This window comes from Phodopus roborovskii, unplaced genomic scaffold (genome assembly GCF_943737965.1).
Source record: "Phodopus roborovskii unplaced genomic scaffold, PHOROB, whole genome shotgun sequence".
NCBI classification, from domain to species: domain Eukaryota; kingdom Metazoa; phylum Chordata; class Mammalia; order Rodentia; family Cricetidae; genus Phodopus; species Phodopus roborovskii.
In genome coordinates, this window is record NW_026126567.1 from 30,370,024 (window position 1) to 30,384,621 (window position 14,598).

Sequence of the window (14,598 nt, forward strand, 5' to 3'; positions counted from 1 at the left end):
TTGGGGGAGGCCAGTGTAGGATGACTCAGTATCCACAAATAACTTTCAGTTCTCTCAGCAGTGGACTTGGTGGAGCAGCTTGAGCCATACAGCAGCCCCATCTGTAATCTGTAATCTGCTCAAGGTATTTCTGCAAGCAATGGCTCTCATTGAAACATCTGTGAGGTGGGCTGGGACCAAAATTAAAAGTAACTCATCCAACTAGCCTTCTCACTTGTCCTCCAACTGGGGGATGATTCTATCATTAGTCATATTCTTGGGGCCAGATTTTGCAAGTTGGAAACTCAAGAATGGGCACAGTCATTTCTAAACCAACACCGATGTGTCTTACACTTGCCTTCTCTAACCACATCTTCACACAGTGCTTGGTATGTGGTAGTTGTATACACACACACACACACACACACACACACACACACACACACACACCTCTCTATTTTGTCACACTTTTATAGGAGGACAAATTAAAATACATAACACAGACTTTAGTGGTTGTCATAAATCAATACTCCCAGATGGAATTAACTTTTTTTCCTCTCTTGCAAACAGGTGAAGTTGGTGACATATCTTTGCATAAAAATATGTAAATGCAGAGGGTAGAAGAGTAGTGGAGCTGGGTAAGACACACCACGAGGGTGAAATGGAGAGGAAAGAGAAGGGAGTGTGAGAAAAGGCTTCATTACAATCAACAAGCCTCACTGTAGTGGCCCTGAATGGTAGCTGTAGCACACCTGGAACCATTTAGAAAACCTTTTGAGAAATGCCAGTCTAATAAATACTTTGCCAGCCAATAATTCATGAGCTCCAGGCAGTAGTTGAAACCAAGGGGGGTAATGGCCACAGCTGTCAGGCTCCAGATGCTCTGGGGCCCAGCCCTGCCACTTTGTCCCAGAATCCATGTGGAGGAACGCTGTGAACTGGGCACACTACCACCATTCACTCTGGCCAGCTTCCAATGGTACCAGCTGCATCTGGCCTGGAAGACGGCTGTTATTGGGTGCTGGGCTGTAGCCAGGCTGTGAGAGTCGGGCCTCCACCCAGCATACTCCATACTTGAACATCATCTGCCTGACTCCCCCAGAACCTCATGGAAGCTTTAGGGTTCCCCTAACATCATCCCCCCCCCACCCTGGAACTAGACTCCTAATGTACCCAAGAGAAAATATGGAATGAGAAACACACAGATAAAAAGTCATGTCATTTATTAATAATTTCTTTTTTTTCTTCTATAAATCTGAAGGAGAAAGTCTTTGGTGACACTCTATAAAACAATCTAGCTTGGATGGCAAAACCCAGACATAGAGTTACACAGGTCAGTGAAGTAAATCAAGATCTATGGCTTTGAAGTTTCTTGCACTCTCTCACACATTTTAGACTCAATTGCACTAAATCATTAATACTCTGTAACAAATGGGGGAAACACTCCAGAAAAGACCTGTGCTGACACTAAAAAACATTAGCAACTTATTAGAAAACTGTCCCGAATATACATTGTATACAAAATAAGGTTTCCTTTTTTTGTTACAATTTGTCACCTAAAATAGTTCAGTTTTCCATGTCTTTTTTCTTTCTCTCTAACCCTCAACATAGCCTATACATTTTTTTTTTCTCAGCATAAATATACAAGTTTATTACATGGTAATCAGGTCATTTGCATGGCCCTAATTTTAGTAATAATTACAACTAAAATGAGAGAAATGTATTCCTGTAGACCAGAATGCTATTGCAGAAACCAAATGACCTTTGAGGTCTAAAAGGCAAATCATTACAAAAACAGTGTGACTGAAAGGCTACCTTGCCTCGATTTTAAACAAGGGTGAGAGTGCCTTCCCAACGGTTCAGCATGCTCATGGTTGCCTTCTCATCTAGTGGTAGGGGGCAGAAGGCCTGTTTGGGGGGATATCTCATCCATGCTCTTGGTCTAGAAAATATTGGTACTCTAGGATAGTGACAACTATAGCTCCAGTAAGGAAAAAGAAACAGCATCCTTTGCTTTGGGGAAAGAGTGGAGAGGAGAGAGATCTTCCAGCCAGAAATTACCTTCACTATCAAAATCAACAGATTGTCTCTCCAGAGCTTCTGGGTATTATTAGTGAATTGATGGGGTAAAGTCTTCTTAGGATGTTCCACCCCACCTCATCCCTTGTAAAACTAGAAACTTTGAGTACAGGAGTAATTTTCTTCTCCACATGATGAATTTCAAAGATTAAGTGGGATGAGCTGAACACAGTTCAGTATTCATCTTTTTCACTGAGGATTTAACCCAAACCAACTTTGTTTCCATCAAGATTGGAAAAGAAAAAAAAAATGCAGATGGCAACAAAAGGAATTTCTTGGTTATATCTTGTAGACAATGGCAGAAGCATTCTAAAGGTGCTTGTCCATAGTTGTCCTAAATAGAAAGTAAGTAAGTGAACAACTGTAGCCCTGATGCACTGGCTATATACTGATGGTAGTAACTGTTACAAGGCAGGAACATTTTTATCTGAGCATTTCTGGCAAGAGCTGATACCCTTAAAATTGGAGCTTTCAGAGCCCCCTAGGAAAATATGACATTTGAAGGTGGAGGGAGCTTGTTCTGACACTTGCATTCATAAATCATCTTGTGCGGCATGAGTCTCAGTCAGCTTCTATCCTGATGAGGTTTTCTGCCTTTTCTCCATCTTTCAGTGAGTTTGACTAGCTTTCATTAGCTGTTTCATCAGGCACCCTCTTTGTTATAGTTCATATAGGGTTACTCACATCTCTCATCTCACCCCTGATTAAAGTTCAGCAGCCTTTATGAAAGGCCACTAGCATGATATTCCTTCAAGTCACCAGGAATTTGAGAACCACCAAAATAAAGGCTAACATAGCCTACTGTAATGAAAAGCAAAAATCATTTTCAAAGGGGAAATTGAAGGGCTCCACTGGGAGTGAGCCTTCATTGAGCACCATTTGGAACAAGAAGTTAAACTGTAATGCACATTAGATTCCAGGCATGAGATTTCCCTTTTTTCTGAGGCATCATTTCTGGAACATGTGCTGATATGCCTTAGTATGCCCACCTAGCTATGCTGTACTTTGTGACACTACTACAAGGATTATTGCATGGATTTTTCTCTATAGTCTCAACGTTGGGTCACTGTCAACAAAAGTGATATGTTTAATATATAATGTACATGTAAACCTTGTTGGCTATATAAACCTTTTCATATAAATACAAATCCAGCTTTTAAAACACTTATTTTGAAGAACACATGTGCTAATGTAGGACTGGGGAAAATGTGTGAACATCTTAAGTGGCTGAGTCTCTATGGAGTTTCTTCATGCAATTCATTAGATGGTTTGTATTATACTCTCTGCCCTTGGCATCCTACCAAGTCAACACATGTTGGCCCACTTAGGGACCCCTGGTTATCATTAAAGCCAGCTGAGAGATAACTCCTGACATCCTATAGCAGTGGCTCTGATTTGTCAACTTGCTGCAATGCAATCTACAACCCTTTCCTAAGAGAATTAAAATTACAACTTGCTGTTGGGCCTCACTGATTTGCTTAGCATTGTTCAATTCCCAGCTGCATATTCCAAATGAGAAAAGAACATGTTAGCTGGTACCCGGGAGAGAATTACTCAAGAGAATGACATAAAATGCAACCATGGAGATTTAAGGGAGATGAAAAGTGTGTCAGTTCCTGTTCTCATTTATAATTACTGCACACGTTACTTGTGGGTACTGTGAGCCCTGTGAGCTTCATGACAGGTAAACCTGGAAAGGCAGTTCCACGAATCAACACCATGGGAGTGGTTGGTACAATTAGAAACACTGCTTTGCAAGCTAAGGTGACAACGTAAGTTGCACATTAGCTTGTGGTGGTTTAACAAAATGGTATATTCGTGTTTGGAAAGGAGAAATATATGAGTAATACTACCATTCTAAAAAAAAAAAATCCCCCACTTTATATACAAATATGAAACAAGATTCATTGTTCACCTTTTAACATGCAATTTACGTGAAACCTCTTGGGAGTATTTTATTGATAGATACAAATGTAAACACTGTGAATCTCAGAATTATATTTGGAGAAATGCTTAAAGGTAGGTCACATCTACTTATGTCTCATGTTTGAAAGTAGGCTACGGATGGGTAACACTATCTCTCTGTGGATCACAGAACTTCAGAAAACCCTCTGGGTGGAGTTCATGGCCAATGCACCACTCACAACATGGCACGTGTAGGCTCTGGTCCCTGCTCTGCTCCTGGGCAGGCAACGGAGTCATCACTCCAGACTTTAGCAGTCTACGTTCATTCTTGTCTACAGCACCCCCTCCAAGATATTAGGCTGCTTCCTTTCTCTTCCAGATATCTACAAAGAAAGGATGAATGTGAGGCCACTGGGTTTATTTGGTTTGTACTGACCAAGGCCAGATGCATAGCTCTAAGACAAAATTGGAAATGACTGTATGAAAGTATCAGAGTTCATGGGGGAGGGGAGAGAAACTAAAGTGCCTGTGGATTATTCTGTACTCCCTAATAATCTATTACTCATCCTCTTTTGGCTCTTTCAAGTACAAGGAGACATTTAACACCAGAAGTCTCCATGTTCTCATGGGATATGCTTTGTGGAGTTGTATGTGTATGTATCTTAATGCTTCACAATCATAAACTTAGGACAGTATTTGTATGGGTAAAAATATTGTTTGTTTGTCTATTTTTTAACAAGAAGCACGACTAAATTTCTCTTCATGTTTCCAAACTGAAAGAAGTCTTCACACATTTGTTTCTGATTAATTTGATTGCAAAATGTTTTGCTGGAAACAATGCAAGGCACACCCTGTTACTTCACAGCATCCTCTTGTTAAATGGTGTGGATTTACACATAACCACTTTTTTCTCAACAAAGCATCTTTTGCAAATTGAATTCTTCACAAACATTAAGCCACTTGTATTATAAATAATCTGAACTCACTTTTTTCTTTGCTTCTAAAGCATAGGGTTTCTCCAGATCATCATATATATGGGTCGATGGTTGAACATATAGGCCAACATCTAGGAAGTATTGGGTTTCAGCTGTGGGATCCCTATGTCCATCACAAACATGCTAGTAGGTTGTTTGGTACCTTGAGCAACAGTTTTTAAGTCTACTAGTGTTTGCTTGGTATTAATCCCCCCACCCACTCCCATGTAAAAAGAATATCATACTTATAGTATCTCAGACATAAAGTTTTGAACTGCCTACCTGGAATTGATACTTTCTCTCATGCAATAACACTGTAGAGACCAAGGGGATCTGAACATCTAAACTGGAAAGCAATTTGCACTGGTAAAATTAGAATATGAACCTGTCTTAGTGGATGCCCAGTTCTTTGCTGACACTATGTCAAGGAACCGATTGTGCTTCCCGTGTTATCTGTGTCTGTCACTGCAGGGAACACTGGGTAACCTATGTCTGTAGCAAAGGGAGCAGCAACTTGGAAATATTCACAACCAACACAATTTTGATTAAAGAAAGAACTCTGGTTTTTAATAGTTTTGATCATTAAAAAAGTTTAAACCTGCATAGCAATCATTTCAAAAATAATTATTTAATGTTCCATAATTAAACTGTACACAACCTAGTCGTGGGACACAGAGGCCAGTGAGGTGAATGGATCAGTCTGGTGCAGTCCCAGGAGCCAGGATTCCAGCTGAGTTCTCATTGGCCTTTGTTATCTTTTGTCATTGTGTTCATTTAAGTTTTTGTTTGTTTGTTTGCTTTGTTTTTGTTTTTAAGTTTTGATACTTGGCACAGTCTGGCTCCATCGATGAGCGGATCTGCACTGGGAAGAGAGCATAGCTGGACTCCAGTCCTGTCTTCTTCCCCTCCCCCACTCAGTGGGATCCCTCAAAGCCGTTCAATGTCTCTGTATTTCTTCCTCAGAATTGAGACCTGGTCCTTAAAGAGAACCGGATCTAGCCTCATCTGAGAGTGGATCAGCGGCATGTAGCCAAACCAGCTGGCAAACGTGTTCATGCAGCTCTGTCGCTGGGCAAAATGGTCAGGGTCAGCCCAGCGGGAAGCACGGGAAGTCTGTGGAGAAGACAAACAAGGGAGCCTGTGAGAGAAGGCACAGTATGGTGCAAGTAGCATAAGCTGGGTCTGGTAGCTGTCAGTGGCAGAATGTGGGGCCTGGCTGCCAAGCCTGGCCATCCACAGGGCTGGCAGGAGGCAAAGCTCAGGCACACTGACTTACCTTTGCCTGAATTGTTCTTGAGATGTCGCAATGTCACCAATGTTCACACACACCTGATCCCCTGGAGCTTCCTGCACTGACTAGAGCTCATTGCTCATGTGAATGAGTGACAGATCTTTACCAACAGACTTTCAACTACTATGGTCAGTAAACAGCACACTCCTTTTTGTATCTGGAACCAAACGCTATGACTCACAATGAACTTGTTGGCTTCAATGATAGTTTTTGAAATCTTTAAATGAGATTTCTGTAAACATAGATTTATTATGTATGTGTGTGAGACTGTGTATATGTACATGTGTTTGTATGGGTGCCCCTGGAAGACAGAAGACAGCACGAGATGCCTTGGAGCTGGAGTGACAGAAGGTTCCAAGTCATCTGACATGTATGCTGGGAACTGACATCTGGTTCTCTGTAAGAGAAGCAAGCACTCTTAACTTCTGAGACATTGCTCCAGCCCTCCAAATTCCATGTGTCAACATGGTTGATGTGCAGGCAGGAATTCTCTGAAGTTCCACTATGGGTTCACTCTTTCATGCATCTAACTTTCTACCTTTATTCCATTCCTATCAAATGGCTTGTTATAAAGACATATGTCTCACTGAGGGACAAAATGAAGCCCTTACACTAGACTTATGGCTAGTGCTAGAGAGCATATAAAAACCCATGTTCCCTTGTTACAGACTGCTCTGCTGAGATGACTCCATGAGGAATGAGAGGGACTCAGGTCCAGTGACACACAGTGTCTATGCCTCCAAGACTGAATCTACAACAAAATGTGACAGTTCTGCTCTTAACCCACAATTGTCTTTTCAATGCCACTAACATATTCAGATACACATGTGCTAAACAGTTGCTTATTTACCTGTGTTTATTGTGTGTGTGTTATATCCCATAATTAAACAATAAAAGATTATTGTTCTAAGCATCAGATGGCCCCAGGTGTTATTGCTCACCCAGCAAAGAAAAAAGTTACCAAAGTAAAACAAAACAAAACAGCTACCATCTTTTTAGATGTATTGCCCCTAAAGCTGGTCAAATACATTTAGACCTTATAAATGATTGATACTGGCTGAAATTTAAAGAGAACAGCCAAACATTTTATTTTACAAGTATGTTTTCGTGAACAAAGAAGAGTTGTTTAACTATGGGATAATGTGTTCGAATGCTCGCACACACGCACACACACACCATAAACACAGATAGACAAGCAACTGTCTAGTACATGTGTGTTTGTGGTGCGTGTTAGAAATACACTTTAATGAAGAGTGCATTTTAGAGAAAGTACCACTGAGAGTCACTTTAAAATCACAAGTATCAACAAGCTTGAAAATAACGTGGTAAACACAAATGTCAAGTTAGCTCTGAGCCGTGGAATAAGAAAGCACTACTTGTGAAGTGTTTTCGTGGAGCACATTTGAGCCTCACAGCAACTAGGTGGGGGAGCTCAGCAAGTCATAGTGGGTTCAAGCTGGCTACAGTTACGTGCTGGAGGCTAGAAGGAGGCAGAAGGCAGCCTCTATTTTCTAGCATGTGTCCTGGGAGAAATCACCTTCACCAGTCACAGCAAGGCAAAGAATTGAGATAATTGACTGAGTTCCCATTAGAGGAGACTGCTTCGAAGGTAGTCCCCACGTGTGGGTGGCAACCCCTTTGGGGGCACTGAATGACCCTTTCACAGGGATAACTTAGGACCACTGGAAAGCACAGATAGCCACATTGTGATTCATAACAGTAGCCAAGTTACAGTTGTGAAGTAGCAACGAAGTAACTTTATGGCTGTGGGTCACCACAATATGAGGTACCTAATACAGAGATACAGCATTAGGAAGGTTGAAAAGCACTGTACTAAGGTTGATAAGAACTTATGGAAATTTCTGATTAGTCATTCCTTCCAAAGGGCTAGGACCAAGCCCAGGCAAATGTACACATATGCAAATGGAAAAACTTTCAAGAACTTCAGCTCCTTTTTGACTGATTCCAACCCAACCAGCAAATACTAAAAATAAATAAACTAATAAAAGCATAAGTTTAAACATAATACCCATTTGTTCCAGGCACACAAACATTTAATAAAATAAAAAAGCATGGTGGAAAGAAGGGCTCAAATAAACTATACACCTGGGTACAGACAGGCAAATCTAACATTCAATATAGATTTGTCTCTCAAATTCATCAATTACTAGAGATGCACATTTAGTACAACTAGGCAAGTGTATGACATGGCCACAGAATCAACCATTAAGACATAATGTACTCCCAGAAGTCCACCTTGGACAAGTGAGTGCACAGCCTCAAGAGTCTCAAGACTTCTAGCAAACAGTATTAGCAGAATATTGTGATTCTGTGTGCTAGCATGTTCTGTGACAAAACATCTGGACACACAGTCGGCAATACACAGTGCTTAGATCTGAAGTGTTCAGGTCTTAATGATTGGAAAACTCCTGCAAATTCCCCTGCCTCTTATTTCAATCGTTAAAAGAGGGCAGACCTTAGTATTCGTTGCTCAGAAAGAACAGGTGTTTCTCCATAGCCAGCATTTCTAATATCGTCTGAACCTGTGACGTCAGTAAACAGTGAAGGATGCTGCATCACTGACAATCATGCTAACATTGTTTTTCTGGTTACATTTATTGAATTAGAAAAACCCAGACAAGAAGATTTCCATACGAGCATGCTAAAGTTCCCTTTGCAAAGCTTTGATTTATAGCCAGCACCCACCACAAATCCCCAACAACTGAACTGACTCGACTACAAATCCCCAACTGAATTGACTTGACCATGTCTCTTCTGATTTTGGTAGTGGTGCTGTTTTGATCTGTTTATTTTTTTAAAGATAGACTACCCCGGGCTCTGAGTACTGTGTAGCTGGTCTTGAACCTTCACGGCCTAGAACTTCTGTCTCAGTAGGCAGTTTACAGGCAGTAGTCACTATGCCCTGCTACATTCATGTTAAGAGTTGATTGTAGTTGATTGCAGTGGTGGCCTTTAATCCCAGCACTCTGGAGGCAGAGGCAGGTGGATCTCTGTGAGTTCCAGGCCAGCCTGGTCTACAGAGTGAGTTCCAAGGACAGCCAGGATTGTTTCTCAGAGAAAACCTGTCTCAAAAAAAAACCCAAACAAACAAACAAAAAAAACCCAAAAATCAACAACAACAAGAAGTTGACTGTAATTATGCTTGGTGCTCCACGCTTTTAACCTGGGTAGAAGGTTAAAGTTTTTCGTTTCTTTTTTTTTTTTTTTTTTTTTTTAAATCACATTTATTTCTCTGTGTGTGTGTGTGTGTGTGTGGTGAGGGGTGGAGCATTGGAGCATGAGTTTGCCTCAGCATGCATATGGAGATCAAAAGATACATTGTGTGAGTTGGTTTTTTTCCTCCTACCATGTAGGTTCGTGGATGGAACTTAGGTCTTCAGCATTGGTGGGAATTACCTTTACCTGGTGAGTCATCTTACTGGCTCCCACCTCCTTTTATGTATTTGTTTGTTTATTTTGAGTCAGGGTCTGGCTTTGTAGCTCGAACTCACGGTGTAGTCAAGAATGACTTCTGATCTTCCTGTCCCCACCTCCCACGTCCTGGGATTCCAAGCATGGACCATATCCAGTTTATATACAGTGCTGGGCATGGAACTCATTTGCCTTAGGTTAAGCAGGTGCTCCATCTCCAGCCCTCAGTTATTACATGTCGTATTGGCTCTGCCAGAAAATAATAAATGTGAACTTCAACTTTTCGATGGGCCTGACACTTGAAATTGGGGTGCTAGAGAACGGTAGTGGGTCAGAGACTGGGATTATACTCTCAGTTCTATTTCCAAATTTCTGGGGTACTCGTGGCAATAAGTTAACGTTTCTAGACTCAGTGTTCCTGAGTGTAAACTGAGAAGTTTGGTGATTTTTCCATGAAGGTATCTTTATCATGAAAGTTTATGATATTTGGTAATGTTAGCAATTGCATCCATCAATTTCATGAAAAAGATTTTACCATTTCATTTTAAAGATGAGCCAAGGGAATTTCAGAAGGTGACTTGCCCACAGCTTATATATGCTGGTTCTAGAACTGAAAATGGATAGTGTGACTTCTAGTATTTCACTATGATATTTACTCAACTGAAAATCAATCACCAGTAAACTGCTAAGAAGGTTGCTTACTACTGTAGGCATCTACAATGAACTGATACAAATTTATTGTAGACCTTTAACTCTGCTGTGGACTGAATGTCCTGTCTTCCCAGAAAACACTGGTGTCTGGTCCCGAATATAACAATCAGTAAGTGGGGGGGCATCTGGGGAAGTTTGGTTCATGGAGGCACAACCCTCAAGAATGGGGTGACACTAGAGAGCTTTCCAGTGCACTGGGACACGGCAAGCAGATGGCATCTATAAATTTGGAAGTGGTTCCTCAATGGGTATTATGACTTCTGACACCTCAATTTTGGAATTCCAGGGTTTCAGAAGTATGAGAAATAAATGTTTGTAACGTAAGCCTCAAATCTATGCTGTTTTTGTTATACTAGCCCACAGGGAATAAGACAAACTCTAAGAACATGTCACTGTCATGTCACATTATAGGTTATCTAAGAGCTTTATATTCTTAATTATCCAAGTGCCAATCATTCCTTCCTTCGGGGCTTTCGGATGTGGCGTATTTCTGTGTCCCCTTATGACAGTGCTAGATAAAGAGGAGGAATACATATTTTTGTAGCCCTGGGAAGAAAGTTCTTTATTCTTACCTGTCCCATCATGGTCTCCTTATACTGCTTCTTCTGGGTCACTTTGATTGGAGGCAATTTTGTCACAGCAGACACCAGGAAATTCATGAGAATGTCCTCACAATTGGCGAGTTGGTCTACCATGTTCTTTAGGCTGGCTGGCAGGTAATGGGAGTACAGGTAGTGATAATATCTGTAAATGACAAAAGGAGGTCTCTTACATAATGACAGGTAGACTTTAAACACATTCTCTGAATCCCTGAGCATGCTGCTGAATGCATTAATGACAGCTACTCTTCCATGGTATTCTCTATAAGTCAAAGAGTATTCTCAAGCCTTTAACAGGAAATGCCTCATCTAACCCTCCTAAGAAATTTATGAGGTAGATATTATTGTATTATTATCTGTATTTTACAAACAAGGAACCAAGGCACAGAAACCCACAGGGACACAGATACTGTTTGCTCATCAAAACTTAGTACTAGCCTTGGTCAGTTGGAAAGAGAAACTGAATGCTATGAGGTTGTGATGACAATGAAGATGACAGACTTCAGTGCCAGTTTGAGGCAATTTAGAATCATCATGGAAACACAACTCTGAGGGTATGTGTACAAGAATATTTCCAGAAAGGTTGAATACAGAAAGGAAGATGCACCCTGATTGTAAATTTGGTAGTCATTAAATTCTGATTAGGTCACCATCCTGAATCAGCTTCAAAATATCCTGAAAGTGTGTGTAGTCACTATTTAGACCATTCTTCACTCCCTGGCTCCAGGCAATCACCCATCATATATATGGTCAGTTACGTCCTAAAATGCCTTCCTTCCTTTTTTGAATTCTTACTGCCTCTTCTTGTTTACAGCAGCCAGAGTGGATACTGGGACACAGCCCTGAAGTCTGTTCTGTTCAAGGCCATGCCACTGACCTGTTTACTACAGGGAGCACCAACTTCTGTCTCTGGGCTCCTAGACCTTTTGGACCAGATCACTCGCTGCATAGCAGTCACCAATGACACCTTTCTTTTCCATGTTTCTCCACTGTCTGCTCTGGGTGTTTACTGTTGCTATTCCCAATCTACAACAGCCTTGGCTAACCTTCTCTTGCTTCTGTTTGTTTCTGTTCACTCCTCATTTCTGTAATGCAGACCATCTCACCACTCTGCAACCTGCCCATCTCTGTTACTCCTGCTACTTGACTCTTCACCAGTGACTTCTTGCTGCCCCCAATTACCCCCATAGCATCTCTGTTTCTCTGCTGAGTCCTGCACTGTCAGGGAATTTTTTCTGTTTTACTCAACAGTGAACCAAAATCACCTAGACCAGTGACTTGGATGCTTAGGTATCCATTCTTGAAACTCAGCTACCCAACCTAGTGTTGAGTGTATCTTTATCCTGTGGCTTAAACTGAAAATGATATTCTGCCTTAACTTCTAGAAATACATTAAGTCAAGAAGATTCACAGAACACACTTGCTACCTCAACAAAAATCAAGCACAAATACTGACTAATTTTCATTGATGTCATTAACTAGATTTGGCCTAAGTTCCTATAAATACAGTTGACGGAAATGAATATAATGCATTTCAATGAGAAGTCTCAGCTCCTCACTTGTGGTAGATAGCAGCTCCTGTCAACACCATGGAATAGTCGTTTGTCCACTTGGAGGTGTATCCCCACCGCTCTTTAGAGTTATCCCAGAAATGGCTTCGTGCAGGGTACCCCACAATCCTCTCGGGGAAGCTCTGCCACACGGTGAAGGCAAAATCCACCTGCGAAGCAAAGTACAAGCCAAACAAGTAATCAACACAGTGAACAAATGTCAACAAAACATTACCTCCCCCTGCTAATTCATAATGCAGGATCCCACAACTGTTTCAAAACATTAATTCCCCATATTCATCAGCAAATTAAACTGACTGCTTGACATTTTGTCCTGTAATTATGCACATTTTTAATGTTTTCTATGAAAGAAACTTAAGATTAGTATGAGAGGGGAAGAGGGAAAGAGAATATTACTTATTTGTCCTTTAGAAATCCCAGTCTGTCAAGCTAAAAAAACAAAAAACAGTTGCTTCCCTCTCCCCACCCCAAAGGTACACGTGACTACTGATTCACAGGAAACACAGAAGCATCTGTTTTGTAAATGAGAACAGATTCCCTGTGTGCATCCAGGGACTGAAATACGGCATGCATCGCAACCAGCACATATCAAAGCCCAAGTAACTAAAATTAAAGCATTTTCTGTAGGGAAAGGTTTTGTAAAGAGCACAACTTTCAACAGGAACAGAGAGAAGATAGCACAGGTATGTCAGGTATGAAGACGCAGGATGCTAGATAAAACTAGAATGGCAGCCACTGGGAAGTCATGGAGAATAAGTGGGGACAAGGCCAAGTTTTGAAAAAAAAAAATAAAAACTAAACTAAAACAAAACCCCCCACAAGATTATTTTAAAGAAAAGCCAGTATTTCTGAACCCAATCTAAGCTAGCACACAGAGCTGCCAAGTAGGTTCCCTTAAGATCGTCTGATGAGTCATTAAAAATAGAACCACAAAAAGTAAAAGTAAATGTTATGTTTGTGATCATACAACACTTATGATATACAGGTTTATAAGGCCTTATGCATTGCAACTCAGATTATCCTTACAATAACCCTGCAAGGTAGATACTTACATATTCTTCAGTTCATAAAAGGGAAAACTAAGATACATGGAGGAACAAGCGATTTGTCTACACCAGTAAATGTCAGGGCCAAGATTTGAACCCAGGCACTCTCCGGTGTTTATCCTAGCCTCTCTTAGAATCTACTGTTACAGTGTTGAAAGCAATTTATCTTAGACACATGTTCTAATTCACCTTGCAAGCCTGGGCTATCTCTTCTTGGTAAGCAGTGAAAAAGAAAATTTCAAATTCTACAAAATATTTCAAGTCCTTTGCTGTGTCAATGGCTAGGAGACTGAATGCCAATGGTAACTTCTGGTCCTGTCATCCACGATGGTCAAAAAGATCCACTAAATATTCAGAATGGCCAAAGGGTGAAAACAATGGACTTTTATGAACTAGTAAATGTGACTATACAATGCAACCACACAAGGGAGAGCCAGCCAGTTACTTAGAGGACTATTCAGGTTATTTAGGTTCTGGAGCTCCCTGGTTAGATATTATCAGGTTGCTGGGAAGGCCCCTCTTTCCCAGTCAAAAGTGTGAAAAACTAGGAACTGAAGCTTGGGGACTTAGATCACTGGTCCAAAGAATGAGATCTGACTCCTATCTCTGGCCCTGGATAAAGAGAGGACATTCTGAACTGCTCCAGGGATCAGGGGATTGCTGTCTATTTAGAGGCTTTCTGGAAAAGAACATGGGCCTACCATTAGACCTTCTTTAAGAACTAATGGATCTGTCAATCACCGGGACAGGAAACCATCCCCCAGGAAGTGAGGATATGGCCTACGTAAGCATGCAGCTCAGTACAAGGCTCCCTCTTGGCTACTGCCTACTGTCACTGTGAGAATGTTTTCCTCTACAATGGTGCCCTTGGGCCTTGTCCACGCCCAGCCTGGAGCGGGCCTCATGCTATTCTATAATAACCTCTGCTTCTCTTTGCATAATACTCTGTGTCTCATCGGATTCTTCCCATGGTGATAAGGGACTGGGGAGCAGTGAAGCAGCAAGAGTGAG

At 41.2% G+C, this 14,598-nt stretch overlaps 1 protein-coding gene across 1 annotated transcript in view; it reads right to left on the bottom strand.

The window, feature by feature from the left end:
• Positions 1–5,476: 5,476 nt before the first annotated feature.
• The window catches only part of Ext1 (exostosin glycosyltransferase 1), a 275,544-nt gene continuing 266,422 nt past the window's right edge, over positions 5,477–14,598 (bottom strand). The window contains exons 9-11 of the mRNA XM_051202662.1: positions 12,530–12,690; positions 10,944–11,115; positions 5,477–6,050 (exon numbers count right to left, since the gene is read on the bottom strand). Of these exons, the coding sequence (XP_051058619.1) occupies positions 5,865–6,050; positions 10,944–11,115; positions 12,530–12,690 (519 nt within the window). The 3' untranslated portion in view covers positions 5,477–5,864. The remainder of the gene's footprint in view (positions 6,051–10,943; positions 11,116–12,529; positions 12,691–14,598) is intronic.